The sequence below is a fragment of the Dendropsophus ebraccatus genome, chromosome 2 (genome assembly GCF_027789765.1).
Source record: "Dendropsophus ebraccatus isolate aDenEbr1 chromosome 2, aDenEbr1.pat, whole genome shotgun sequence".
Lineage (NCBI taxonomy): Eukaryota > Metazoa > Chordata > Amphibia > Anura > Hylidae > Dendropsophus > Dendropsophus ebraccatus.
In genome coordinates this window covers 73,883,069-73,910,455 of record NC_091455.1, presented here as the reverse complement: position 1 = coordinate 73,910,455, position 27,387 = coordinate 73,883,069, and the positions used below count along the sequence as shown (strand labels likewise).

General features: G+C 40.2%; 1 protein-coding gene across 8 annotated transcripts in view; it reads left to right on the top strand.

The window, feature by feature from the left end:
* The window catches only part of PIEZO2 (piezo type mechanosensitive ion channel component 2), a 239,562-nt gene that overhangs the window by 161,056 nt on the left and 51,119 nt on the right, over positions 1–27,387 (top strand). For 5 of the 8 annotated variants that reach the window (XM_069957784.1, XM_069957789.1, XM_069957786.1 and 2 more), the window contains 18 exons: positions 18–132; positions 822–1,033; positions 3,505–3,653; positions 4,904–5,077; positions 7,741–7,782; positions 9,287–9,319; positions 9,616–9,845; positions 10,678–10,838; positions 12,496–12,672; positions 12,796–12,924; positions 13,699–13,899; positions 14,706–14,910; positions 15,024–15,125; positions 17,655–17,820; positions 18,400–18,643; positions 19,668–19,764; positions 26,262–26,421; positions 27,268–27,357. In XM_069957784.1, coding sequence (XP_069813885.1) covers positions 18–132; positions 822–1,033; positions 3,505–3,653; positions 4,904–5,077; positions 7,741–7,782; positions 9,287–9,319; positions 9,616–9,845; positions 10,678–10,838; positions 12,496–12,672; positions 12,796–12,924; positions 13,699–13,899; positions 14,706–14,910; positions 15,024–15,125; positions 17,655–17,820; positions 18,400–18,643; positions 19,668–19,764; positions 26,262–26,421; positions 27,268–27,357 — 2,687 coding nt within the window. The remainder of the gene's footprint in view (positions 1–17; positions 133–821; positions 1,034–3,504; positions 3,654–4,903; positions 5,078–7,740; positions 7,783–9,286; positions 9,320–9,615; positions 9,846–10,677; positions 10,839–12,495; positions 12,673–12,795; positions 12,925–13,698; positions 13,900–14,705; positions 14,911–15,023; positions 15,126–17,654; positions 17,821–18,399; positions 18,644–19,667; positions 19,765–26,261; positions 26,422–27,267; positions 27,358–27,387) is intronic. The other 3 variants (XM_069957790.1, XM_069957787.1, XM_069957785.1) reach the window with 2 other exon arrangements.

The following is a 27,387-nucleotide window of genomic DNA, read 5'->3' as shown; positions in this document are numbered from 1 at the left end:
TTTTTTATTTGTTATAGATACTTTTCAATGTTACCTTCTGGCTTTTGCTGAGGCAACATCTTACAGAGCAAAAGATTTCGAAGGCACAGGAAGCAACATTATCAGAAATTAAAGTTGGAAGCCAAGAGAAAGGTAAGGAAGCAATGTTTTTTCTTAGGTTAGAATTCTGTTAATTTAACATCCAGCAGTCCAGGAAGCAGGGCCGCTTCTGCCATGAGGTGAAATGAGTTCATTGCTCAGGGTGGCAGCTTTGAAGAGCAGCAGATTTTATGGAGTGGCCATAAATTATAATGTCTGCTACACACCACTGACTTCATTGACCCCATGACCTGCAAAAGATAACTGGACACAGAGGTAGAATGCAAGGAAGTCAGGACTGAAAAAACTGCACATATTGTTATATGCTTTAGACCTTACTACACTACAAGTAATCACTACCCCTTTATATGGAGCACAAGGTGTAATGGTAGTATGACTATGAATAGGATCACTATAAGTAGTCACAATGCATTAAAGTCAGGTGCTTTATTCTTGGAGAAGCAATAAAAACTGGTGGAGTTGGAAACTTTAAACTTTTTCTGTCTTGTCCCCACCAAGGATGAAAGATAGTGCATGACCAGGGTCATTAATGGTGGAGCTGGATTGTGTATGCACTTATTATAAGCTGCAGGTTTTCTGCACACACCTTATTTACTTTTTCAATGATTTTCAATAGGCTGGTTCCTAAGAAGCCTCATCAATGTAGGATTCAAGGAATTACTGTATTACTTATTGTGCTGTGTTTTTTTACCACTGGCAAATCAGTTTTTTACTTTTTCTAGAAGAAGAAATACAAAAAGAGGAAGATAAGGAAGAAGAAGAAGATGAAAATGATATTATGAAAGTGCTGGGGAACATGGTGATGGCAATGTTTGTGAAGTACTGGATTTACATTTGTGGAGGAATGTTCTTCTTTGTCAGTTTTGAGGGGAAAATAGTCATGTACAAAATCATCTACATGATGCTGTTCCTGTTCTGCGTGGCCTTATATCAGGTACCATTCATGTAAACTACATGCTCTAATTCTTTTAGTTTATAGCATTTAAATATAAAGATTGAAAGTTAGATACTATATAACAGTTTTCCCCAATCGGAACTGTGTTAATTCTAGAGCTCATCAAAATATTATCATAAAATAATAGCTTCATAACCATCAGCACCATTACAGCTATTATCCATATACATCTTCAATAAATGTTTAAAAAAAGAGAGAGAACATCCCTAATTCTATATGCTTTATTAAGTAATTTATTTTTATTCAAATGCCCCCCAAAAGTTTTACTGTTCCTTTTTCACACCAGAAAGGTTGTATACAGAGGGTCATGCTGTAGGCCGCAGCTCTGGCTGAAGCGTTTAGGGAATACACATTTCTTGTCTTGTAGTCCCTTGTTTATCATACTGGGATATGTATAATTACCTCAACTAATCTAACATACACTCACCGGCCACTTTATTAGGTACACCTGTCCAACTGCACGTTACCACTTAATTTCTAATCAGCCAATCACATGGCGGCAACTCAGTGCATTTAGGCATGTAGTCATGGTCAAGACAATCTCCTGCAGTTCAAACCGAGCATCAGTATGGGGAAGAAAGGTGATTTGAGGGCCTTTGAACGTGGCATGGTTGTTGGTGCCAGAAGGGCTGGTCTGAGTATTTCAGAAACTGCTGATCTACTGGGATTTTCACGCACAACCATCTCTAGGGTTTACAGAGAATGGTCCGAAAAAGAAAAAACATCCAGTGAGCGGCAGTTCTGTGGGCGGAAATGCCTTGTTGATGCCAGAGGGCAGAGGAGAATGGGCAGACTGGTTCGAGCTGATAGAAAGGCAACAGTGACTCAAATAGCCAATCGTTACAACCAAGGTAGGCAGAAGAGCATCTCTGAACGCACAGTACGTCGAACTTTGAGGCAGATGGGCTACAGCAGCAGAAGACCACACCGGGTGCCACTCCTTTCAGCTAAGAACAGGAAACTGAGGCTACAATTTGCACAAGCTCATCGAAATTGGACAGTAGAAGATTGGAAAAACGTTGCCTGGTCTGATGAGTCTCGATTTCGGATGGTAGGGTCAAAATTTGGCGTCAACAACATGAAAGCATGGATCCATCCTGCCTTGTATCAATGGTTCAGGCTGGTGGTGGTGGTGTCATGGTGTGGGGAATATTTTCTTGGCACTCTTTGGGCCCCTTGGTACCAATTGAGCATCGTTGCAACGCCACAGCCTACCTGAGTATTGTTGCTGACCATGTCCATCCCTTTATGACCACAATGTACCCAACATCTGATGGCTACTTTCAGCAGGATAATGCGCCATGTCATAAAGCTAGAATCATCTCAGACTGGTTTCTTGAACATGACAATGAGTTCACTGTACTCAAATGGCCTCCACAGTCACCAGATCTCAATCCAATAGAGCATCTTTGGGATGTGGTGGAACGGGAGATTAGCATCATGGATGTGCAGCCAACAAATCTGCGGCAACTGTGTGATGCCATCATGTCAATATGGACCAAAATCTCTGAGGAATGCTTCCAGCACCTTGTTGAATCTATGCCACGAAGAATTGAGGCAGTTCTGAAGGCAAAAGGGGGTCCAACCCGTTACTAGCATGGTGTACCTAATAAAGTGACCGTTGATTGTATGTTTGGAGCATGTATTTTCTTGCATATTCTTACTATCACAAAAATCTTGCTTAAATAGCTCAGGGTACCCCGATCACACACCCTTTTACAGTTCCTTGATAAACTCTCCCATTTCTGATGTATGTTGGTTTATAATTTAACAATTTAGGGAATAGTAAGATAGGTGTGAACCTAATTTTAATCATGGGAGTGAATATCAGGTGATGGGAGTGATTACTCAGACAGGTGGTGTGTATTATGGTGCGTTTACACAGGCAGATTTATCTGACAGATTTTGGAAGCCAAAGCCAGGAATGGATTTGAAAAGAGGAGAAATCTCTGTCTTTCCTTTATGACCTATTCCCTGTTCATGGTCTGTTCCTGGCTTTGGTTTAAAAAATCTGTCAGATAAATCTGCCTGTGTAAACGCACCATTAGACATACGTGACACACCGGCTGTATAATCTCACCCATATGTTGGATTTGGTACAAATACAACAGAAATTATCTTGCCATTTTTTAATCAGATTATGTATGGAGGTATTCTCAGTATTGTGTCTAGGGGAGAATTTTAAAGTACATGTGGCACCCAACAGCAATACATACAGGCTGCAAGGAGCTCTACAGGTGTCATGTATTGTTGCACAGGGGCTGTTCCAAAAAAATACATTTTTAGTACACCTATCTAGTCTCCCTCAGTATTACTTGCATGTTTTTCTACCTTGTTAATGCATCTATATCTATTATTGAACTGGTCTTTTTGTTGATGTATTTGTGTGCCATCTAGTTCTTAGATATTGGCGTTCTTCCTGCTAGTTATGTGTTTGTTCTACCTTCTAGGTGCACTATGAATGGTGGCGAAGGATTTTAAAGTATTTCTGGATGTCTGTGGTAGTTTACACCATGTTGGTGCTTATCTTAATTTATACCTACCAGTTTAAATCCTTCCCGCCTCTCTGGATGAACATGACCGGATTGGATAAAGATAAGTACGTCAGTCCTTTTAGGGTCACTGTACCCTATCCTTATTATGTCACAGGGTAAAGATCTGTAATAGAAAGTCCAAATAATACACCATATGGGACTCACTGATGGATTGGTAGTGCTGCTGTTTTATACATTGGGACAGTCAAGCTGAAGAAAAATAATCATTGCACCCATTATGGCTCAGCGTACAATGGGCTGCTCGGGGCTCAATTTCAGCCTAAGAAAATACACATTTTTAGGCAAAAAACGTAACTTTGCTTGCATTTTATTTATTAAATGATGTGATGGTATAGCCACAGGCCTGGAGTTTCTTAGGGTACTCTGGAGTAAAATGTTTTTTTAAATAAACTGGTGTCAGAAAGTTATACAGCTTTAAAGATTGTGTCTATTTAAAAATCCCAATCGGCCCAGTATTAGCTGCTGTATGACATGCGGGAAGTGGTGTATTCTTTTCAGTCTGACACAGTGCTCTCAGCTGACGCTTTAGAAACTGCCCAGAGCAATAGTAAATCTCAATAACAAAACCTTTCCTGCTTTGGACAGTTCCCAACAAGAACAGAGGTGGCTGCAGAGAGCACTGTGTCAAACTGTAAAGAATACACCACTTCCTGCAGGACATACAGCAGCTGATAAGTACTGAAAGATTTGAGATTTTTACAGATCTTTATACATTTCTGGCACCAGTTGATTTTAAAACATTGAGGGACATTCTAATGAGGATTGGTGTATATTTTGTTCGACTATTGTGTGACTGTTTTTGTTTTTTAAATGTAGCATTGCCATAGTAAATTTATATAATTAAAAAGTAACACAAAAAAAGTCGCAAAAATTGTGCAAACAAATTCAACTGGTACTAACCAGACGTAGGCCTGGACCTGTTTGTGCGACACAAATGATAAAATTGGGTGCTAATCCCAGAGTATGCAAAACTTTTGGGTGAATGCTCAAAACAGGAAGATTAAAAATCAAAGTATCATCTAAAAAATATTTACCTGTCGAATACTGGTTCTTGAATAGATCTTAGACCAAAAATGGGTGAAAAATCCAATTATTCACCTAAAAATAGGCGCAAAGTTCTTGATAAATATCCTCCATTGTATTCCTCTGGAATACTCTTTTAAATTTGAAAAACAACACCATTGAAAATAAGTCAAAATGTGTATGTTTTTGTACTGTATGTTGATGTTTTTGCTTGTGTCTTTTTTTGTCATAATACACTTGTCCTAACTCGATGCCTTACTTTGTTTTTCAGATTAGCAGATCTTGGTTTAGAAACCTTTACATTGACAGACCTGTTCACCCGTATATTTATCCCAACTTCTTTTTTGTTGGTGTGTATATTACACCTACATTACTTTCATGACCATTTTCTGCAGCTTACAGACCTTAAGGCTGTAACCAGCAAACAGGACAACACAATTTACAGGTAGGTCAAAAGAAAAACAATAAATACAGTAGGCCTTGTTTAGCATTTGTATGAAAGGTTTTAAGACAAAGTTCTAAGGAATCCTGGCCGGAGTGTATAGACATGGGGCCACCAGAAACTGACATGTCAGTTTTCAGCGGCCGCTATTCAGTAAGTAGCAGGTCAGGGAACAGCCGGTGTCTTACAGAGTGGGAACATAGCCATATACTTACTAGAATGGTGTTACAGATGTCGCATCATAAAAATAGCTAAATATGGACATTGCATATTTAAGCTATGCTCCCACAACCTCTCTTTAGGTGAAATAACGACATTAAATAATTATTATGACCATTATTAACTGCCATCATTATAACAAAAGGCAGTTTTTTCACCTAAAAAAGATCTTTTAGGAACATAGGGGGAGATTTATCAAACATGGTGTAAAGTGAAACTGGCTCAGTTGCCCCTAGCAACCAATCAGATTCCATTTTTCATTCCTCATAGACTCTTTGGAAAATGAAAGGTGGAATCTGATTGGTTGCTAGGGGCAACTGAGCCAGTTTCACTGTACACCATGTTTGATAAATCTCCCCCATAGACTTAAAATGGTTTTCTGATTTAAAATAGGGGACAAGTATGAAATCATGGGGAGTCCAGCCTTCGTGCCCAAGGGAAGTAAAGATCAGCCCTTTTTTTTATGAATGGAGCCACAGGTCAGTCCATGATGCTCACTTATATTCATTTTCTATGGAACTGCCTGAGAGAGCCAACTACAGAATGAATGGAGCTGCAGGTCATGCACCAAACCGTGGCTTCATTCATAACAAAGGAGCTGTGGGCCGATCTAGAGTTCCTCTTGGGCATGGAGGTCAGACCCCCTGCGGTATCATACCTGCAGAAAGATTTTAATTGGAAAACCCCTTTAATGTTATCTAATTATAAGGTACGCAATTGATTGAATGGATTTGTTATCTAAAAAATTCCATCTTCATTATGTATTTGTCCAATGAGATAAGTAAATCATCTAATATAAATTATGCTCATACAATAGATGATAATCAGCACTTCTCACTTTAAGATGCCATTGTCCATCTGTATCCTTTGGGAGTACATATTTATACCTCCAGATGCAAGGCAATGTCCAATACTGCACACCATTTCAATAAATATACATTAGGATTAGAGATGAGCGAGACTTGAGCATGGTCAAGTCGGATCACTTGGTATTAAAATACTGGTGTCTGAAGAAATTGGATGCAGCCCTAGGGAGTCCAGGAAAACATGGATACAGCCTATGCTCATCTCTAGTTAAGATATGTTATATATACAGTATTTTTTAAGCAATGAATAAGTGTGTTGGTACATCCAAAACCTGTTTTGTGTACTGACCTTTTTTATGATGTATTTATATTATCTAAATTTTATATGGAGTTGTAGACTTTTATTAAATGTTGTTTAGTGTAATTCATGTAGGAAATCCTTAAAAACCTTTGGTATATAAAGAATACTTTAAGCAGATATTCCAGTTTTAACAAATGCTTCACTACAGGATCCCTGGACACAAGATGATGAAATGGGATCCTGTAACAAAGAGCCTGTATGATAGGGTGAAGTTGCTCAGGGAACCTCCTGCTGTTTGTTTTTCCTGTAGCGCTGCTCAGGGGAAAGGAACATATTGCAAGGTGTCCTGAAGCTTTAATGATTGCTTGGTGATTTGGCTTTTATAATGCTTGTAGATGTAGGTTCTTTTATTCAACATGGTTAAGTTATTCCACTTAAAGGGGTCTTGCATTAGGACAACTCTTGTTTATATGGCCTATTGAAGCATATAGTCATCATAGAGATGGTCCTCAGGTCAAGACCTCCTTCTGTACGGGAGAACAGATCTATAAGAGCTGTAGACTCAAACCAATCATTTATTACATAGATGACCATTCATTTGAAAGAGCACCAGGTAGTACTCCCCTTCTTTGTCTGGCTGGCCGCGGCTTAGCCCCAGCTTACCCCGTCACAAGCTGTTTGCCTCCAGACCCAAAGGAATTGTCTCTAATGACATGACAATGTTAACAGAACTTTAGGAGACTAGTCAAGTGATCAAAGAACACTTGTAATATTAAACAGATGCAGCTGAGTTTACCAAGGCCATTTGGCTTCATGTTATGTAATACGTTCATGTCTAATTTGTGGCAATCTAGAGAACCAAATGTTAGAGATGAGATTGTTATTCAGTGACTTATGGGAAAATAAATTGTGAATGAGATGACATCTGTATATACCTGTATAAAAGAGGAATTGAAACTACCTTTCTTTGTTTTCCTTCCTGTAATATGTTATTACTCCTTACTTCTGTATAATGGCTATTTTCTTACTGCTATCTGAAGTGTGAACTACAGCTATACAGTATTCTGATATACTGTATATCACCATCCATAGCAGTTACATCAGTTTCTGTACAGCTCTCCTATTCCTACTCCTATATTTACAGCCTTTACCTGCTTAATAACATTGTATCTTTTTACGGTTTGCCTACATGTACATAGTCAAAATAAAGTGTTCATCGCTGTGTCACTATGTCATACATCTCGCCATGTTCTGTTTTATCCTATTTAACAGCTTTCCTTCTCTCTCTCAACTCATATTTCCATTGCATGCTTTCTTGCGCCTTCATCTCCAACTCGTAGCCATGCCAAAGTTAATGGTCGTGTTTACCTAATAATAAATAGGTAGGTTCTCGAACGCCATCAAACTATGGCCAAATGCTACAAGGAATATTAAAGACTTAAGTGCATGTGGTTAAAAATCCAGCCTATAATGGATTTTATATTTTTAGACCTTTGGATAAGAATACTGACTGAAATACTGTGTGTGAACATAGTCTAAAGCTATGTTCCCACTACGGGATCATAGCTTGGAAAGGCGGCCATCTTGTAATATTGATGGTTGAAAATAATGATCATGATCATTTTTTGTGGCAATCAATATCACAGGGTGGCTTCCTTTCCCCGCTATGATCCCCTGGCGGGTACATCCCCTTACAACTCATAGTAAATGTAAATTAAGTCATACAAGAGTTTTTTGGCGCAAATACAACAGTAAATCTGGGCCTTCACCATAGACTGGGGCAGAACCTAGTTTAGACATTGTTCATTTATTAACTTAAAATTTATAAACATGTAAAATACAAAAAGTTGTGTTTATAAACAATTACCGTATTCACTCATGATGCTCATTTCACCCATTTCTGCTTGGACAGCTTTCATGTTACTTTTTAATAAAAATAGAGCTATGTATATTTAAAGAAGCGGTCCGGTGTATAGAGAACATCTGAAAGGGGTTGTCCTACAATTACAAGTTATCCCCTATCCTCAAAATAGGAGATAACTATCTGATCATGTGGGTCCAACTGCTAGGACCCCCCCTCCCCCATCATCTCGAGAACAGGAACCCACGTCTTTTGTTAGAATAGAGCAATGGGACATGCATGCACATCAGTCCTTCATTCTCTATGGGGGCACAGTACAGTGTGCAGCAGCTTCTATGGAGAATGAATGGAGCAGTGATGAAAATGCACATCCGGCAACTCCATTCTGATGGGAAACTCGTTCTTCGTTCCCTGATTTCTGGGATCCCCTACGATTCCTACCAGAGTGGGCTCATTGGGCAACAAAAAAAAATCACTGAAGTGCTTCTTTAATTTATGTCAACTATATAAATTGTTTGCTCGAGCTAGGATGGAGCGGTTAGCTAGTAGAACTTATCAGCAGAATTCCCTAAAATAATAAATATTCAATTATGGTGTGATTGTGTGTTAAATACATACTGAATGGTATGTAACATTAACAGGATGGTGTGTAGAAGTAACAGGATATATATATATATATATATATATATATATATATATATATATATATATATATATATATGAACTTTGCATATTCATATAGAATGTCTGATGGTGAAGTAAGGATAGGCAGTTTTACCCACCCATACCCAGCATGTAGCAGAATGCAAGTTCTGTAATCAGTTTAGTATTATACTCAGATTTAGCTGATGAATATAGAATACAGCATGGGTTCTCTTAAGAAGCATGTTCTACTTATAGTTATTCTTACAGGTGGCACCACTAACTGTTGTCATGCTGCATGTGTTATCTCTATAAGGAGCATCCCTTTACCTCTCCAATTCTCATATTCCTTCTCTCTTTCTGTTTTAATTGCTCTTGAGCAGCATCAAGAAAAAAATTCCAATTCACCAAAATGAGTAAGTGCTGTGAAGCCATGAAATGCGCCAGATACCACTCTGTCATTTCATGCTTCTGTCTCTTAAACTCTATTTTCTTCAGTGGGGAAAATATCAAGTTTAAGTGTTACAACCACTCCAACATTGCATCTAAACACCATGCACATATAAGCCATAGCCTTCCTTGTTTTACTCCATAAAGGAATGCTGACAAGATATCAGTGTGTATATTCCCAATGTTTGCTTTTGTTTGGCCTAGATTGTTTCTCTCAAGATGCTTGTAAATTGGGCAACTAATACATCCATGTAATCCACAGATTAGTGCACCCAGAAGGAAGTCTACCTGATATAACCATGATGAACTTGACTGCAGAGTCTGAAATGCTGGAAGGGAAGGAAGAAAAGCAAATAGAGGTGTATGGACAACTAAAATGTCATGATCAGGATTCAGGAGATGAGTGGGAGAAAGGAGATGACAAAGGTGGAGGAGGAACTGATGATGAGGAGGAGGGTGAGGAAGAAGAATCAGAAGAGGAGGAAACATCAGGTATTGACTTTATGATTCAGCAAGCCACCAGAGACTGTTACTCATAGCTGTAAATGGTCCTTGTGTCTTAAGCAACAGTGCAGGATTCAAAAAGAGCTGTCAGGATAGCTGGATCAAGCTGAGGTAGCACATACGAAGCCAGAAAATACTCATATAAACACTTATAATTAGCAGTGAAAAGACAATTTAGGCTGCACCTATGGTCTTGCACTCTGTCCTTGCACAACCTTTCATTATCTCCAGCCTCACTGGACTGGCCAGGAGGAAAAAGAGGCAACACTGGTGTGAATGTGCCCGCGCTACACAGTGAATGGGGCCAGAAGAAGCTGGCTCTGTTTACTGCGAATTGCGGCTCAGCAAGTATAGAGCAGCTGAGCTGCCACAACCAGCTCAGCAACTACACAGTGAACATCTTCTGGCTCAGTTCACTGAGTAGTGAGGCTGTTATAGCTTATTGCTAGGTAGTTCCTGTTCCTATTCTGTGAATAGGCCATCATTGTATTTTGGCTGGATAACCCATTTAATAAGATTAAACTTATTACATTTATTGATTTCTAAAATAGGGAATATTAATGCAAGTAATAAGTACAGGAAGGAAGCATCAGCTAGTCTTGTTTATATTGTATGCGTTTGGGACATAGAGCCAATGTCGGCAGTAGAACTGAGCTGCATGTCTGGTGCCTTTTCTGGTTTGTGGCGATGTAGTCATTTTGCATGTATCCCAGAATGCATATAGTAAATTGGGTTTCATTATTAACATGATGACAAAAACAAATTGGACTGAAAAATTATTAATGAAATGTGTTTTGTTTTTCTAATCCTTTTTCTATAGATTCTAGGAATAAATGGCATCTAGTTATTGACCGCTTGACAGTCCTTTTTCTTAAGTTTTTGGAATATTTCCATAAGTTGCAAGTCTTTGCCTGGTGGTTTCTGGAACTTCATATAACAAAAATAGTCACTTCTTACATCATTTATGTGACTTTGAGAGAGGTATAACTTTTGTTTGTGAAATATTACAATTTTTATGTATTTGTGTGTCTTGACTTTAAAGTGTTACTGTCGTTATAACTTTCAAAATATAAATCAACAGTATATGTGATATAAAGGAAGTTTGCAACTGTGTGTTTTAAGCCTTAGGCTATGTTTACAAACTGTAAAATAAAGGTGAAATATGGCCGTAATTTCACTACAATTGAAGTCAATGGGAAATTGGATGGCAGCGCACACAGTATAGAATAATGGCTGTCCAAATAATGAACATTGTCATTATTTACGATCTGCCTTTGCAAAATCCGGCCATTTTTTTATACCATTCTTTTCTGAAAGCCATTTAAACATGTTTCTGCAATATGCTTCAGCACACCTGTAATATCACTATACAGAAAAGAGTAGTTGAACATACCTTGAGGCATATAGTTACATACTAGCAAAGACTTCTGAAGAGAAGGATTTAGGGGCAGTAAATTTGAACAGACTCTAAATCAGTCACCAGTGCAGCCAAGTGGTAAATAAAGCTAATAAAATGGTGAGCTGTATATCTAGAGGTATAACCAGTTAGAAGAGGGAAATTGTGATTCCCCTCTTTAGACCACATTTGGAATACTGTGTCGAGTTCTGGATACCTTACATAAAAAAGTATATTGATAAAATATTATGGGCTACAAAAATAGAGGAAGGTGGCAAGCATAATATTATTAAGAAAGACTTAAAGAACTAAATCTGTATAGTCTGGAGTAAACACAGGAAAGGGCAGACATGATTAAAACCTTTAAATATTTTAAATAACTCAATAAGGTTGAGGATGGAAGTGTTTTTATTAAGAAACTAAACACAAGAACAAGGGGACACAATCTGAGGTTAGTTGGGGGAAAGATCAGAAGTAACATGAGAAAATATTACTTTACTGAAAGAGTAGTAGATGCTTGTAACAAATTCTATAAGGGCAGGCTAGAAGGAGCAGGTGGTCTTTTTATGTTAACATGTGTCTATTTTTCTATGCTAATTACAATTGCAGACATTATACAATAACATTACCATATTATATACAATTTGAAAATTGACACAAAATATTAATAAAGCCATACTGTATGTAAAAAAAATAACATAAAGAGCAATAATAACAATATTGTACACTCCTAGAACTTATAGAGGACCTATCACAGGGCCTTAGTAGCGCCCACAAAAATGTAAATACCCTCACACATACCCTCCCCATCACATGATGTGGGTGCGACTTCAAGGGGTTAAATGAGTATGTGCACACCAAATCCAATCCATACATCCACACACAAACACTGCCTCCACCCAACACAAAGACAGACAAGATGCCACAAGTGCTCACAGCTGCACACTGGGCTCTCTAGCCTCTACCAGGTAACATGCATCAGTGCAACTTACAATCAGTTAACTATGTAATTATATGTAACCTATACTGCAAAGGCAGTGTCCAGGCTATTTAGAGGGAAAAAAAGCCAAACTATTATAGAAGGCCTTTTGTTTCTTTGTTTCTTTGCTTTGAAACTGGTGTAAGTATTTTCCCCTTGACGGTTGACAGAACAATACTATCTGTGAAATGTTTAAATGTCATTTTCATTAATATTGTCATTTGCATAATAATTGTTTCATATTTCTTCTTATTTGGCTATAGGTATCATTGCTCAATTATGTGTTTCTGACTGCCTGGGCGTTTGCCTTACCATTCGCTCAATTACGTCCATTGGCATCTAGTGTTTGCACCGTCTGGACTTGTGTGATCATTGTATGCAAAATGTTGTATCAACTTGCAACCATTGAACCACTGAACTTTTCCAGTAACTGTACCATGGTAAGTTACATTACACGAACAACAATAGTCACAGTGACATATGCTTTATGCATAAAATGTATATTCTGTGTATTGGGATATTAATCTGCTGTATAATATGTATCTTTTGTCTTTATTCTTTAGCCTTTTCCCAATCAGACAAATATTGTCAACACAGAGGACCTTCAGAAATCACTACTCTACAGTGGTCCCATTGATCCATCTGGATGGGTAGGACTGAAAAAGTCTGTGCCTCTTCTTTCATACTTAAGGGTAATGAGCATTTCTTTTATGCATATTCAAATCATTTCATTTTATTAGTTGACTAGAAATAGTAAATATAGCATACATGTATATGTAGCTGTTTATTAGCTTGTTACCAGGATATGAGTGTCAATCTCACTACTTAGCACTTGTTCAAGAAGCTTTTACGATGATCGGACAGGCAGGAGGCAGGGCTTCATGAATGATCACATTGGTATGTACCTTCATCATTCATTATACATGGAGATGTGTGGCTGATGAACAAGGATTTTCTAACCTGCCAAAGCCATGCGATTAGCCGAGGACATGCACAATGTCGGCTGATCGTTGTCAACATGTTGAAACCTGAACAACCCTGATAGCAGCGATATGCTGCCATTGCTCCGTGTAATAGGGGCAGCGGCAGCATCAGACTGCCGCTATCTTCCAAGGGCTGCCTGGACGATCTAGCGATCACCCAGGCAGTAACCGCCCCCCCCCCCCCCCTTCCCCGGCTCTTACCTGCTCACTGCGAATGTGTGTAATAGCGCCAGCTGTGAGCAGGGAACAAGTTGCAAGTGAGCTCTGACCTGACAGGTCGGTGCTCGTTTGCTTCTCTGCATCGTCCCGTGTGATAGGGGCTTAAGACCCAGTGCAATCTAAACCTTTGACATGTCTGAATTACATTGAAATTTTGACAAGTGACACTAACACTTTATTGTTTGGGCTGATTATTGTAATTAAAATAACTACAGAAAAAGGATAAATTAGACATATCACGTTTCCCTTTCTTCTTTCTTACAGAATAATTTACTCATGCTGTTCATATTAGCCTTTGAAGTGACCATCTACCGGCATCAGGAATATTACAGGTGTAGAAACAATCTGACAGCACCAGTCACAAAAACAATATTTCATGATATAACAAGACAGCACTTGGATGACGGGCTCATAAATTGTGCCAAGTATTTCATAAACTATTTTTTCTACAAGTTTGGTATGGAGGTAAGCCTTTGTAAAAAGCATTTAAAGGGGAACTCAACCATTGTAGGATAAGATAACCTGCATAAAAACAAAATATATGGGAAAGTCAACAATTTAGAAAATGAATTATTTATTTATATGTCTTTGCAGGATTTTATTATTCAATTTAAAAACAAATTCAGGATTAGGCCACACTTACTTCTAGTATAAGGCTATGCTCACACAACGTAAGTTCTGTGGGAATCACGGCTGTTGTTACAACGGCCGTGATTCCCACGAAACTCACATTGTGCTGCCTTCTGAGGGAATCCCGGCCGGAGTGTATACACCTGGTATACACTCCGGCCGGGATCCCTTGCCGTTGAATAGCGGTCGCAGAAAGCCCTGTCATTTCACGACTCCGGCCGCTCGCTCGCTCTGTTATGTGCTCTGGGAAGTTTTGATGCGGGCGCAAATGGATGTGCGCGCATCAGAACTCTGCTGTCCGAAAGATCATCTGGCCGGTACTGCAGTACCAACCGGGATGATCTTTTCAGAGACCGGCCGTTCCGTGACCTGGTCACGGAATGGCCGGTCTCTTACATAGTGTGCACATAGCCTAATGGTTACAACTTTATGTGGATTTTCTGTGCTGTAAACGTAAATGTAGCACTGCAGAGGAAGTATCTGGCTAGCCGTGTCTTCCCCTGGCAACAATGAGTTAGATAGAAATATACCCTGGGAACAAAGACAAAGTGTAAATCCTTGTCCGTCTGGCACTCCGTAATAACACCTTACACTTCAGAAGCTAATGCAGTATTATACAAAGTCTTCATTTTTCTTTCCAGACTTGCTTCTTACTGTCTGTTAATGTAATCGGCCAGAGGATGGATTTCTTTGCCATGATCCATGGATTTTTGCTGTTTGCCGTACTGTACAGACGCAGGAGAAAAGCAATCGCAGAAATCTGGCATAAATATTGCTGCTTTCTCGCTTGTATTATTACATTCCAGTACTTCATATGTATTGGCATTCCTCCGGCTCCATGTAAAGGTAAAATATCATCTTTCATCCATAAGTATGTGTTAGAGCTGCTCTTTTTATTTTGCCAAGGGATTCTTATGCCAAGAAATAATTGTTTTTAAATGTGTTATCTCTTTTCTTAGACTACCCTTGGAGACACCATGGAGCCAAATTTAATTCCAATATAATTAAATGGTTATACTTTCCAGACTTTATTGTGAGACCTAACCCCCTATTCCTCATTTGTAAGTATGAAAGTTAGCAGTATAAAGCACACTGGCATATAATTCTGGTGTTTTAGCTTGCTCTTTCTCTACTGTTATACCTGTTATGATATATATTAGAGATGAGCGAATACAATTCGATCGAGTAGGAATTCGATCGAATATTGCGGTATTCGAAAGATTTGAATTTAATCGAGTAGTGAGGCGAATATGCGGGAAACATTCCAGAATATGCAGGTGTATTCATTCCAGTACCCTGTGTGTACAAGTGACTTATAGTGTCCCTGTTTAACACCACTAAGGGCACGTTATACATATTGTTCCAGTAGCCCACTAAGGGCACCTGATATATACTGTTTCAGTAGCCCAGTAAAAGGCACGTCATACATATTGTTCCAGTAGCCCAGAAAAAGGCACGTCTTACATACTGTTCCAGTAACGTTCGTACAGCATTACGCGTGATACGTGCGAATAACAATGACGCTCTGCGGGCGCACATTGGAATCATGTATGTAACACTGCGCGAGAAATACGAACGAAATGTGTAAACATTGCCATAAATATTCGTAAAGCGTTCGCAAATATTTTTCCTTCGCAGCTGCGGAGAGTGGCATTATACTGCGATTTTGGGGTGTTGGGTGCACCCAGGCATGCTCCCCCTAATGTCCCAGTGTCATTCTGGAGGTGTTTGCATCATTTAGGGAGGTTTCATGGGGGACTTGGTGACCTCCAAGTGGTCGAATTTTGATTTCCAAGTGCCGCAATTTTTTTTCCAATAGACTATAATGGGATTGAATACTCGTTCGAATAGTTGAATATCGGTGCCTATTCGAATCGAATTCTCGAAAGACGAATATTTCACTACTGGCTGATCTCTAATATATATGTGTCATTCATCTAAGCATGTCGATAATGTTCACACTGAATATCCTGGCTGGCACCGACACTGAGATGAAAAAGAGCTTTTACTATTATATAATAATTGCTGGTATGTAGTAAATGTTTGGTTGACAACAAACTTTTATTGATGAGGCCATAGAAAAATAGAAAGTTTTTTTTTTTTTACACACCTACCCCCAGTTCCCCACAGGCCTAGCTGCAGCTCTCTCTCACCTTCTACCGGTAACCTGATGCTCTTAAATCTTGATACAACTCTACACCTTCTGCTCGAGCAGGTGTAGATTTGTCTTGCAATGCATGCTCTAGGCGCAGGGCTGGTCGGCCTTACTAAGAGGCATATGCCTCCTAGTAAATGCAGCCTGGAAAAAGGGGACATGGCTTTATTTAAGGGGAACCTGTCACCTAGACAATGCTATGTTATCAATCACCATCATATTATAGAGCAGAAAAAACTGAGCAGATTGATATATATCTTCATGGCAAAAGATTCAGTATAACTTGTAACATATTGATTGAAATCCCTGATCATTCTAGTTAGGGAGTCCAGTGGGCGGTGTCACTCAATGGACTGGACTCTTTAGCATGGAAACATCAGAGATTTTAATCAATAAGTTACATGTTATACTGAATCTTTTCCCATAAAGATATATATTAATCAGCTCAGCTTCTTCTGCTCTATAACATTATACCAATAGTTTAGGTAGCATATAGTGTATATGTTATAGTTTCATTTATAGGAGTGCTTATAGTTCATTTCGCTTGCATTAGCTATTTTGATGCCTCCGTGAGTTAGTGTTAGCCCTCACATTGACCTAGCTCTGTGACATTTTGTGGCCATTCAAGCATTGTGACATAAGTGATAGGCCATCTGTAAAGTTCTAATGTCTGGTACTTAGTGTAGAATTGGTTCTTTGTCTTCCTGATATAAGTCTGTAAAGCAGCAAGCAAGAGCAACATCAGTGACACAATTGTTAGGCCTTGTCCACACATCCGTTGTTTATGTCCGTAGTTTTGAATATCAATGGGTCTGATTGATGTCTACGGCCTCGACCATACATCTGTATTTTTTTTTACAGTTCCATGTGGGGCTGATAATCCAGACCACAAAAAATAGTACATGACCTTTTTTTTCCACATTTTCTGTCCAGGCTCATAGACTCATAGGCTGGAGAATGTGGGCAAGGCCTTAGATATACAATATCATGTTGACCAGGTGTGGAACAAAGTACGATATAGTCATTATAATCTCTATTCAAATGCATTTTAGCATTAAAATAGACTTTTTTTTATTAAAAAAAGTTACCACATTTATGCTTTACTTTGGGTCTACCTGGTCATAGGGCCAAGGACTCTGAGAAAGAGGATAATTGTCTTACTTTCATCTACAGTGTTGTTTTTGTGCAATCCTCCATTTTATTATTATGCTAACCAGTTGGTTCGGTTCTGTTCAGTGGGAGCGGTACTACAGCCCTTGGTGCACTGATCCACCTGCCTACCCATCCCTCTTCATGCATTTTCATTCGGCACACTTCAGAGATGAGTGATGTCACTGAGCACTGCCTTATTTCACTACATTGACTCTATTTAAATGTGTGTAATATGTATTAGTAATGTATGGCTGTTATATATCATTTTCTGTCTATCCATCAGATGACTTCATGCTGTTGCTTTGTGCATCTCTTCAAAAGCAAGTGTTTGAGGATGAAAATAAGGCAGCGGTTCGGATCATGGCAGGGGATAATGTGGAGATATGTATGAATCTTGATGCGGCATCATTTAGTCAACACAATCCAGTACCTGACTTTATCCACTGCAGGTATATAGAGTGCACAGTCCATGCAGTGATAGATAACTGATACACCTTTTATACTGCTCAGATCTCCACCTGAAACATACCTTATAGTGTCTGTATCATGTTCATAAGAAGTTGGAAAGCTGATATAAAAGATAGAAAATATATAGTGGTAATGACAGAATGGGGATAACCAAATGTTTTTGGCCACTGGGATCCACACTGATCACGAGAATGGAGGTCAGTTGTCCCTCAAGTGAATGGAGTGGCAGCGCACATTCCCAGTCACCTTTTCATTCACTGTCTCTGAGACTCTGAAACATAGCTGAGTTCAGTTTAGCTTTTGGCAATGTTTGTAAGGCCCTTAAAAAAAGAAATAGGGTGTACTGTGACTCTAGTCACTCGGGAGACAATTGACTATTCTCCAGGGGTTCATTGGGTTAGACCATCATCATCATGATGGATAGGTGATGGATAGGTGATAACTTTTAATCGTAGAATCGCCCCTTTAAGTAGTTAGAAGCATTGTAGTTATTTTCACAGAATAATCCACTGGACTTTCATTATAATGCATATCCATCTTTAATATTCATTGTTTTGTAGGTCTTACCTGGACATGTGCAAAGTGATCATATTCAGTTACCTCTTCTGGTTTGTCCTCACCATTATATTCATTACGGGAACTACAAGAATCAGTATATTCTGCATGGGCTATTTGGTAGCCTGTTTCTACTTCCTGCTATTTGGGGGAGACTTACTGCTAAAGCCTATACGAAGTATCCTACGTTACTGGGATTGGTTAATAGCATACAATGTCTTTGTTATAACCATGAAAAACATATTGTCGGTAAGTGCTTCCATACTTTCAAATTAGATCCCTTGTATTGTTGTAATAGCTACATTGATCAATGAAGCTTACAATCAACTCACCAAACTCAAAAGTTATTAACAGAGAAAGTAGCAACAACAACTGGGAATGTTCCTGTGATGCACAGCTATTGACATTTTTTAATGAGTTGTCCATGGTGCTGAACACAGAGCTGAAGCTGAACACAAAGCTACTTTCTGTATTAGTTACTTTTGAAACACAAATATTGATTGTGGCAATCGGTTTCTGAGACAATTGTGGTCTTCATTGATATGCTACATGACCACTCTCCCATTTTATATGTCTCTGTAGTCATATGTTGACTAAAGTAACTAGCTCAAGGAAAGCCCAAATCCTATCCAGCACCTCAGCTCTTGCTCTAAATTAATGTTCCCCAATCAATGACTTGCAAGCCATGTGTGGCTTTGGGTTTTTACTTATATTTAGCCATGTAAACTGCATTTTCCTATATTTTTATTTTACTCTGATATAGTTTAAACTTCTAAGTATTGTGCTGTCAGCACTTTAACATATTATGTTGTCAGCACAAGAGATGATTGAACATCGGAAAATATTAGATTTGATCGAACTAGAACATTTTCGAACGTGCAGCATTCGATTCCTGATGCCTTCCTGGTCCGTGGGGAAGGAGGAGACAGCCCGAGTACTGCCTAGAATTCCGGGATACAGCCTATTACCAATGCTGTATCCCAGAATTCTAGGCGGTACTCGGGCTGTCTCCTCCTTCCCCACGAACCAGGAAGGCATCAGGAATCAAATGCTGCACGTTTGAAAATGTTCGATCAAACCTAAGATTTCCCTATGTTCGATCATCTCTAGTCAGCACTTTAAGGGAATATACAGACATGATCATGATCTGGTGTTGAACATCATCCCTGCCTTACTCTTTTTTTATTGGAAATGTGATGCTTCACATTCACACAATCTATAATATATTTGCACCTGCTTTTCCCAGCCTAAAATAATATGCTTTATATTGCAGATAGGGGCATGTGGCTACATAGACTCGCTGATAGAAAACAGTTGCTGGTTAATTCAAGCATTCAGCCTGGCATGCACCGTTAAAGGTTATGATATCCGTAAGTAATTAAATGTAATATAGAACAATTCTGTTAACTTTAAGTGGACATCCAGAGTTGGTCTCCAGCTTGTTACATATAGTTACATAGTTACATAGTTAATACGGTTGAAAAAAGACACATGTCCATCAAGTTCAACCAAGGAGGGGATGGATACAGGGAAGGGGGAGGGGTGATAGGTTCTATACATATGCATTTATATTATTTTGCTCTAAGAACTTGTCTAGGCTGGTTTTGAAGCCCTCTACTGTTTTTGCTGTGACCAGATCCTGTGGTAGACTGTTCCACAGATTCACAGTTCTCATGGTAAAGAAGGCTTGTCGCCTCCGGAGATTGAACCTTTTTTTCTCCAGGCGGAGGCAATGCCCTCTTGTCCTTTGAGGGGGTTTTACCTGGAACATCTTTTCCCCATATTTCTTGTAGGGGCCATTTATATATTTAAATAAGTTAATTATATCTCCCCTTAAACGTCTCATCTCCAGACTAAACAAATGTAATTCTTTTAATCTCTCCTCATAACTAAGATGTTCCATTCCCCTTATTAGTTTAGTTGCCCGTCTTTGTACCCTCTCCAGCTCTAGAACATCCTTTTTATGAATCAGGTTCCAAAACTGGACGGCATACTCCAGATGAGGCCGCACCAAGGCTTTATAGAGCGGTAATATTATATCCCTGTCCCGTGAGTCCATGCCTGTTTTAATGCATGACAATATCCTGCTGGCCTTAGAAGCAGCTGCCTGACATTGTGTGCTGTTCTGTAGTCTATTATCTACAAGTACACCCAGATCCTTCTCCATCAGCGACTCTCTCAGAGTAACTCCCCCTAGGACATATGATGCATGCGGGTTATTAGTACCCAGGTGCATAACTTTACATTTATCCACATTGAACCTCATTTGCCAAGTGGACGCCCAAACACTCAGTGTGTCTAAGTCATCCTGTAACATCTGCACATCCTCCATAGACTGTACTGTACTACAAAGCTTGGTGTCATCTGCAAAGATAGAAACATTGCTGTTAATTCCATTCTCAATATCATTAATAAACAAGTTAAACAGAAGAGGGCCCAGTACTGACCCTTGGGGTACACCACTTATTACCGGGGACCATTCGGAGTAGGAATCATTGACCACCACTCTCTGGGTACGATTATTAAGCCAGTTTTCAATCCAGTTACACATTAAATTTTCCAAACCGTCAGACTTTAACTTACCCATCAGACGTCCATGAGGAACTGTGTCAAACGCTTTAGCAAAATCCAGGTACACGATATCCACAGCTGCACCCCCATCCAGGCTTCTACTCAACTCTTCGTAGAAACAGATCAGGTTGGTTTGACAGCTTCTGTCCTTAGTAAAACCATGCTGGTTATCACTTATAATACTATTAGCCACTACATATTCCTGGATGTAGTCCCTTATAAGCCCCTCAAATAGTTTCCCCACAATGGACGTTAAGCTTACAGGTCTGTAGTTACCTGGGGAAGTTCGAGAGCCCTTTTTGAAAATCGGCACTACATTTGCCTTACGCCAGTCCCTCGGCACAATACCAGTAAGCAAAGAATCAATGAATATTTCATACAAGGGTAGAGAAATTACAGAACTGAATTCCCTAAGAACTCTGGGGTGTAATCCATCAGGCCCTGGAGCTTTGGCTACATTGAGTTTATTTAATTTATCTTGGACCATATCTATAGTAAACCAGTTCAGTACATTACATGTGTTCGCAGCACTGGCCCCACCCACCTCAGTACTGGCCCCACCCACCACAGTTCCATCCTCTTTTGTATATACAGAACTGAAGAAGCCATTAAGTAACTCAGCTTTCTCCTGATCCCCAGTTATTAACTCCCCGTCACCATTATTTAGGGGTCCTACATGCTCTGACCTTGGTTTTTTTGCATTAATATATTTGAAGAATTTTGGGGGGTTTCTTTTGCTATCTATAGCTACCTGCCTTTCATTGTGAATTTTTGCTACTTTTATTACATTTTTACAGGTTTTGTTGACTTCTTTGTAATGTTTAAAGGCTAAAGCTGACCCCTCTGATTTGTATTTTTTGAATGCCCCTTTTTTCTCATTTATAGCCCTTCTAACCTCGGTTGTAAGCCATGTGGGATTTGATTTTAACCGTTTATATTTGTTACCCATAGGAATATATTTGGCAGTACAGTTATTTAATGTGGATTTGAAGATTTCCCATTTATTAGCTGTATCAGTATGCGACAGCAGCGGCTCCCAGTCTATGCCCTGAAGTTCTGCCCTTAACCCAGGAAAATTGGCACTTTTAAAATTAAGAGTTTTTGCCCTCCCAACATGTTTTTCTTTTCTACACTTTAAGCTAAAAGTCACTATATTGTGGTCACTATTCCCCAGGTGTTCATGGACAGTGACATCCCCAACCAGCTCAGCATTGTTAGAAATAACCAGATCCAACAAGGCATCACTTCTAGTTGGCTCCTCCACAAACTGGCCCAGAAAATTATCCTGCAGGAGGTTAAGAAATTCCCTCCCCTTTGTGGTTTTAGCTGAACCGTGACCCCAATCTATATCTGGGTAGTTGAGGTCCCCCATTACCACTACTGTCCCCTCCCGGGCAGCCCGCTCTATTTGTCTATTCAACTGGCCATCTACCTCCTCAGTAATGTTGGGGGGTCTATAGATAACACCAAGAATAATTTTTTCACTCTTTACCTCCTTCTGTAGTTCTACCCAGAATGCTTCCACATCATCACAGTCATCGCCCACTATTGCATCTTTTACACTCACTTTAATATCATTTCTGACATACAGACATACTCCTCCTCCCCTTCTGCCCACCCGGTCCCTTCTGAACAACGCAAATCCCTGAATATTGACAGCCCAGTCATGTGAGGAGTCCAGCCATGTCTCAGTCACACCAACCACATCAATGGACTCCTCCAGAACCAAGGCCTCTAGCTCACCCATCTTGCTGGCTAGACTTCTGGCATTAGTAACCATACACTTTATATTACCATTGAGTTTAACCGCTACATTATAAGAAGTAGGATTTATTACTGTGCTGTGGCTACAATCATCCCCACTGCTCATCCGCAACAGATGGATCTCCCTATGCACTGGTCTTATCCTCCCCTCACAGGACCCTCCTCCTCCCACCTAAATGTTCTGTCCCCTTTCTAACCTATCCGCCACTATATTACACACTACATTGTCCTCCCTCCACATCCCTAGTTTAAAAACCTCTCCACCCCTTCTAGGATTCTCTCCCCCAGCACAGCGGACCCCCTTCCATTAAGGTGCAGATTATCTGCGGAAAACAGATTGTACCCCAATGAAAATTCAGCCCAGTGCTCTAAAAACCCAAACCCTTCTTCTCTACACCACGACTTGAGCCATGCATTTAACTCCCTAAGCTCCCGCTGTCTTTCCTGCGATGCGCATGGCACAGGCAGTATTCCAGAGAATACAACCTTGGAGGTCCTTCCCTTCAACTTAGCACCTAGTTCTCTAAAATTATTTTTAATAAACCTCCACCTACCTTGTATCCTGTCATTGGTTCCCACATGGACCATGACAGCTGGGTCATCCCCAGCCCCCCCCCCCCCCCCAAGTAATTTATCCACCCTTTCCACCACATGCCGAACCCTGGCACCAGGGAGACAGCAAACCATTCGGTTGAAGCGGTCTTGGCGACAAATTATTCTATCCGTCTTCCTGATTATAGAATCCCCTACAACCACTAACTGTCTAGGCCTACCTACAATACCATCCCGCCCACTACTAGTTGGACTGCTCCCCCGGCTGTTAGGGAGAACAGGTTCCACTAGAGCTGCCATTTCTGACACAGATGCCCTTGCATCATCACCTAACTTGGCAATTTTGCTTGGGCATACAGTAGGAGAAGTGGCCTTCCTTTTCTTGGATCCCTTACTGGTCCCTCTAACTACATTAACCCAGCTACTTACTTGGGCCTCCTGATCTACATCACCACCCTCCATCTCTAACCCACTAACTTCCTGCTCAGTGAGCCGAAGTTCCCTCTCAAGGTGGCCAAGTTCCCTCAGTGTTGCAATATGCTTCTCCAGATCTCTAACTCGAGCTTCTAGATGGGCAACATGCTCACATCTGTCACAGCGGTACTCACCCTGGAACTTCTGCTCCATTTGTGGGTACATGCGGCAGACTGCGCACTGAATGAAACCCTCCATCTCACTAGCCATCATCCTCAGTGCAAAAAAACTGTGAAAAAGAAAGAGATTTAGCACTTACCAGAACTTGAAACTCCTTCTTTCAATTCCTCTTTAAACTCCACTTATTTTCAACCACTTGTCAGCAACCACAGTGAGCAAGCACACACAGTGAGTGCTGAGCCTTGATTTAAGCACCTGAGATCAATTAACCCCACCCCCAGGTGCAGAGCAGACCAGAGAAAAAAAAAATGTTAAACCTGTTTAACTAAGCAGCTATGGTACAATCTATCTATGCGCTGCAGCAATACACACCACACAATTGCACAAAAACAACAATATATCAGTCACTCCAAACCCACAGAATCAGCAGCAATTCCTCTTTAAACTCCACTTATTTTCAACCAATTGTCAGCAACCACAGTGAGCAAGAAACAGCTTACGTCTGGTGGTGCAGTTGCTGAGGCATACAAATTCTGTGCACTAGTCCTGTTCATCAGATAAGGGGTCGGCTGTGAAACTTGCTGGGTGGGGAAAGAATATTAGGTTTCTTGCTTGTTGTTGCACTATGTGTACTAAACGAACAACAGTGCGATTTTATTAGTAACATTTTGTGAGATGGTTTTAATAGTCTGCAATTAGGGCCAAAAAGCACTGTAAGGCTATGTTCCCACATCAACTTTTTTATGTGAAAAATAGTGGTCTTTTGATAAAGACAGATGGTTTTAATGATTATGATCATTTAAAATGTAAGTTTTTATTTAAAGATGGATTTTTTTATGTTAAATAAACATTGTGGAAACATAGCATAAGCCATGTTATCATTATAGTAGGGCTTAAAGGAGTTATCCAGCACTAGTAAAAAAATTTGCAGTTTTCATTCCAAAAATTCATTCCCCTGTGACACGCACCGCCCTGGAGGGGAAGGAGACGCTGCACACAGCATCCTCCAGTGTCTGTGATAGCTGCCAGGAGGATGCTGTCTGTGCCGGCTCCTTCCCCACTAGAGCGGCGCACGTCTTCCGTCTCCTGCGGGCCGCGCGATGACGTCATTTCATCGCGCGCCGCCTGCAGGAGAAGACGGGCACAGAAGAGAGGAGGGAGAAGAGGACCTGGACAGCGTGTGAGCAGAGGAAAGGTGAGTGGGATGCTTATTTTTTTTTATCTGGGGGTTAACTAGGCAACAGGGACATTACTGATGGTGATTAACTAGACAACAGGGACATGACTGATGGGGGTTAACTAAGCTACCAGGGACATGACTGGGGGGGTTAACTAAGCTACCAGGGATATGACTGGGGGAGTTAACTAAGCTACCAGGGACATGACTGGGGGGGTTAACTAAGCTACCAGGGACATGACTGGGGGGTTAACTAGGCTACTAGGGACATGACTGGGGGGGTTAACTAGGCTACCAGGGACATGACTGGGGGGGTTAACTAGGCTACCAGGGACATGACTGGGGGGGGGTTAACTAGGCTACCAGGGACATGACTGGGGGGGCTAACTAGGCTACCAGGGACATGACTGGGGGGGGGGGTTAACTAGGCTACCAGGGACATGACTGGGGGGGTTAACTAGGCTACCAGGGACATGACTGGGGGGGTAAACTAGGCTACTAGGGACATGACTGGGGGGGTTAACTAGGCTACCAGGGACATGACTGGGGGGGGGGGTTAACTAGGCTAACAGGGACATGACTGGGGGGGGTTAACTAGGCTACCAGGGACATGACTGGGGGGGTTAACTAGGCTACCAGGGACATGACTGGGGGGTTAACTAGGCTACAAGGGACAGGCACTGGGGGGTTAACTACAATAGCAGGGGCACTAGGGGAACAATACTTTGCCTTGCCCCGGGTGCTGCAAACACGCTACTAACTGCCGCACATGGTATGCGGCCCTTAAATTATTTTATTAATGCCCGACCGGCCCTCAACATGGAAAAGGTTCCCCACCCCTGATCTAATTGAACACAATAGTTTTATTGATTGGTTGATACAGTATGAAATTACATTATTTGTTTTGTGTTCCATTTGTCTATTTATATCCTGTTGTTTAGCACTTACACATGAATCTAATTTTCCTATCCTAGACACATACTAGATTCAATTTCATAGGAATCTGAAGTGTGAGAGGAAACCAGACAACCCATTGGAATGCCACACTACTATAAGTTAACGTACAATCCCCATGCATTCTAGCCTCCAGAGATATGGGAGCAAAAACAAATTTCTGCCCCTCAGATTTATTCCGTATACAGAACATGAAACAGGTTTTTATTGATATATTTATTTATTAAAAATTATTATTTTTTTACTTCTTTTTAGCAAAGGATCAGAAAATCTGTCAGTTACCAAGTGGTGAGGCTGGTATCATCTGGGACAGCATATGTTTTGCATTTCTTTTATTGCAAAGACGAGTATTCATGAGCTATTACTTCCTACATGTAGTTGCTGATATCAAATCATCTCAGATTCTTGCTTCAAGGTATGTGATAAACCCGTTTATACTAGGCTGATAGGAAATGGGATTGGATGACTAAATTATATGCTAATTGTTTGGAGAAGTAAAAAATGAATTTCTTAGTCATTACATAAATGGTGAAAGGTTGGGAAAAAAAACAATGTTAAGAAGATAACTGAAAACAGCTGAATCTAGCGAGTTAAGTAATTTGTATAAATCTAATTGACTTAACAGGAGTTTTTCAACTTGTATAGCCCATAAGCCACACTCTGGGAGTTACACAAACAGTGTAGCTTATGGAGCTAGGCAGATTGTGTAACTCTCATTGAAGCTGTGTATATGCCTTTAATGGCATACATTGCATTAGGTTAGAGAAGACAGTTTCCCTAAAATGGGTATGCAAATAGGTTCTCTCTAGAGGGGAAATAGTTTGCTTTGAGGATAGATTTCCTGTAAGTCAGTGCCCAACCCTGCATTAAAGGCATCTCTCCGAACCAACCAGCACCTGAGGGGCAAGAGTGTCAAGACAGCCATGTTTATAGACGGGTACTCTTCCTTGTGGAGGAGAGTCCGATTATTTTTTAAGGCTCTTTATGTTACTGAGTATTAACTAACAAGGGCGTTACCTTGAAAAGGGGGCACTAGAGAGTAAGCTCTTATCTATCCAGAGGACAGTAACTTTACGTAGATTTTTTTTTTTCCTCCAGGGAACATTGCATGGCTTATAGGAAACAGTAAAATGGGTAAAATGCCCAATATGATTCTCTAAAAATTAGGATTTGAGGTCCTAGTTCACAAATAAAGATGTACTGACCACTCGCATTAATGGAAAACTGCAAACTGTATTACTTTGCTTCATCTTTTCTTTAGAGGGGCCGAACTTTTTCAGGCTACTATTGTGAAAGCTGTAAAGGCAAGACTTGAAGAAGAGAAAAAATCAATGGATCAGCTGAAGAGACAGTATGTGAACATCTCTCCTTTTTCATTCCA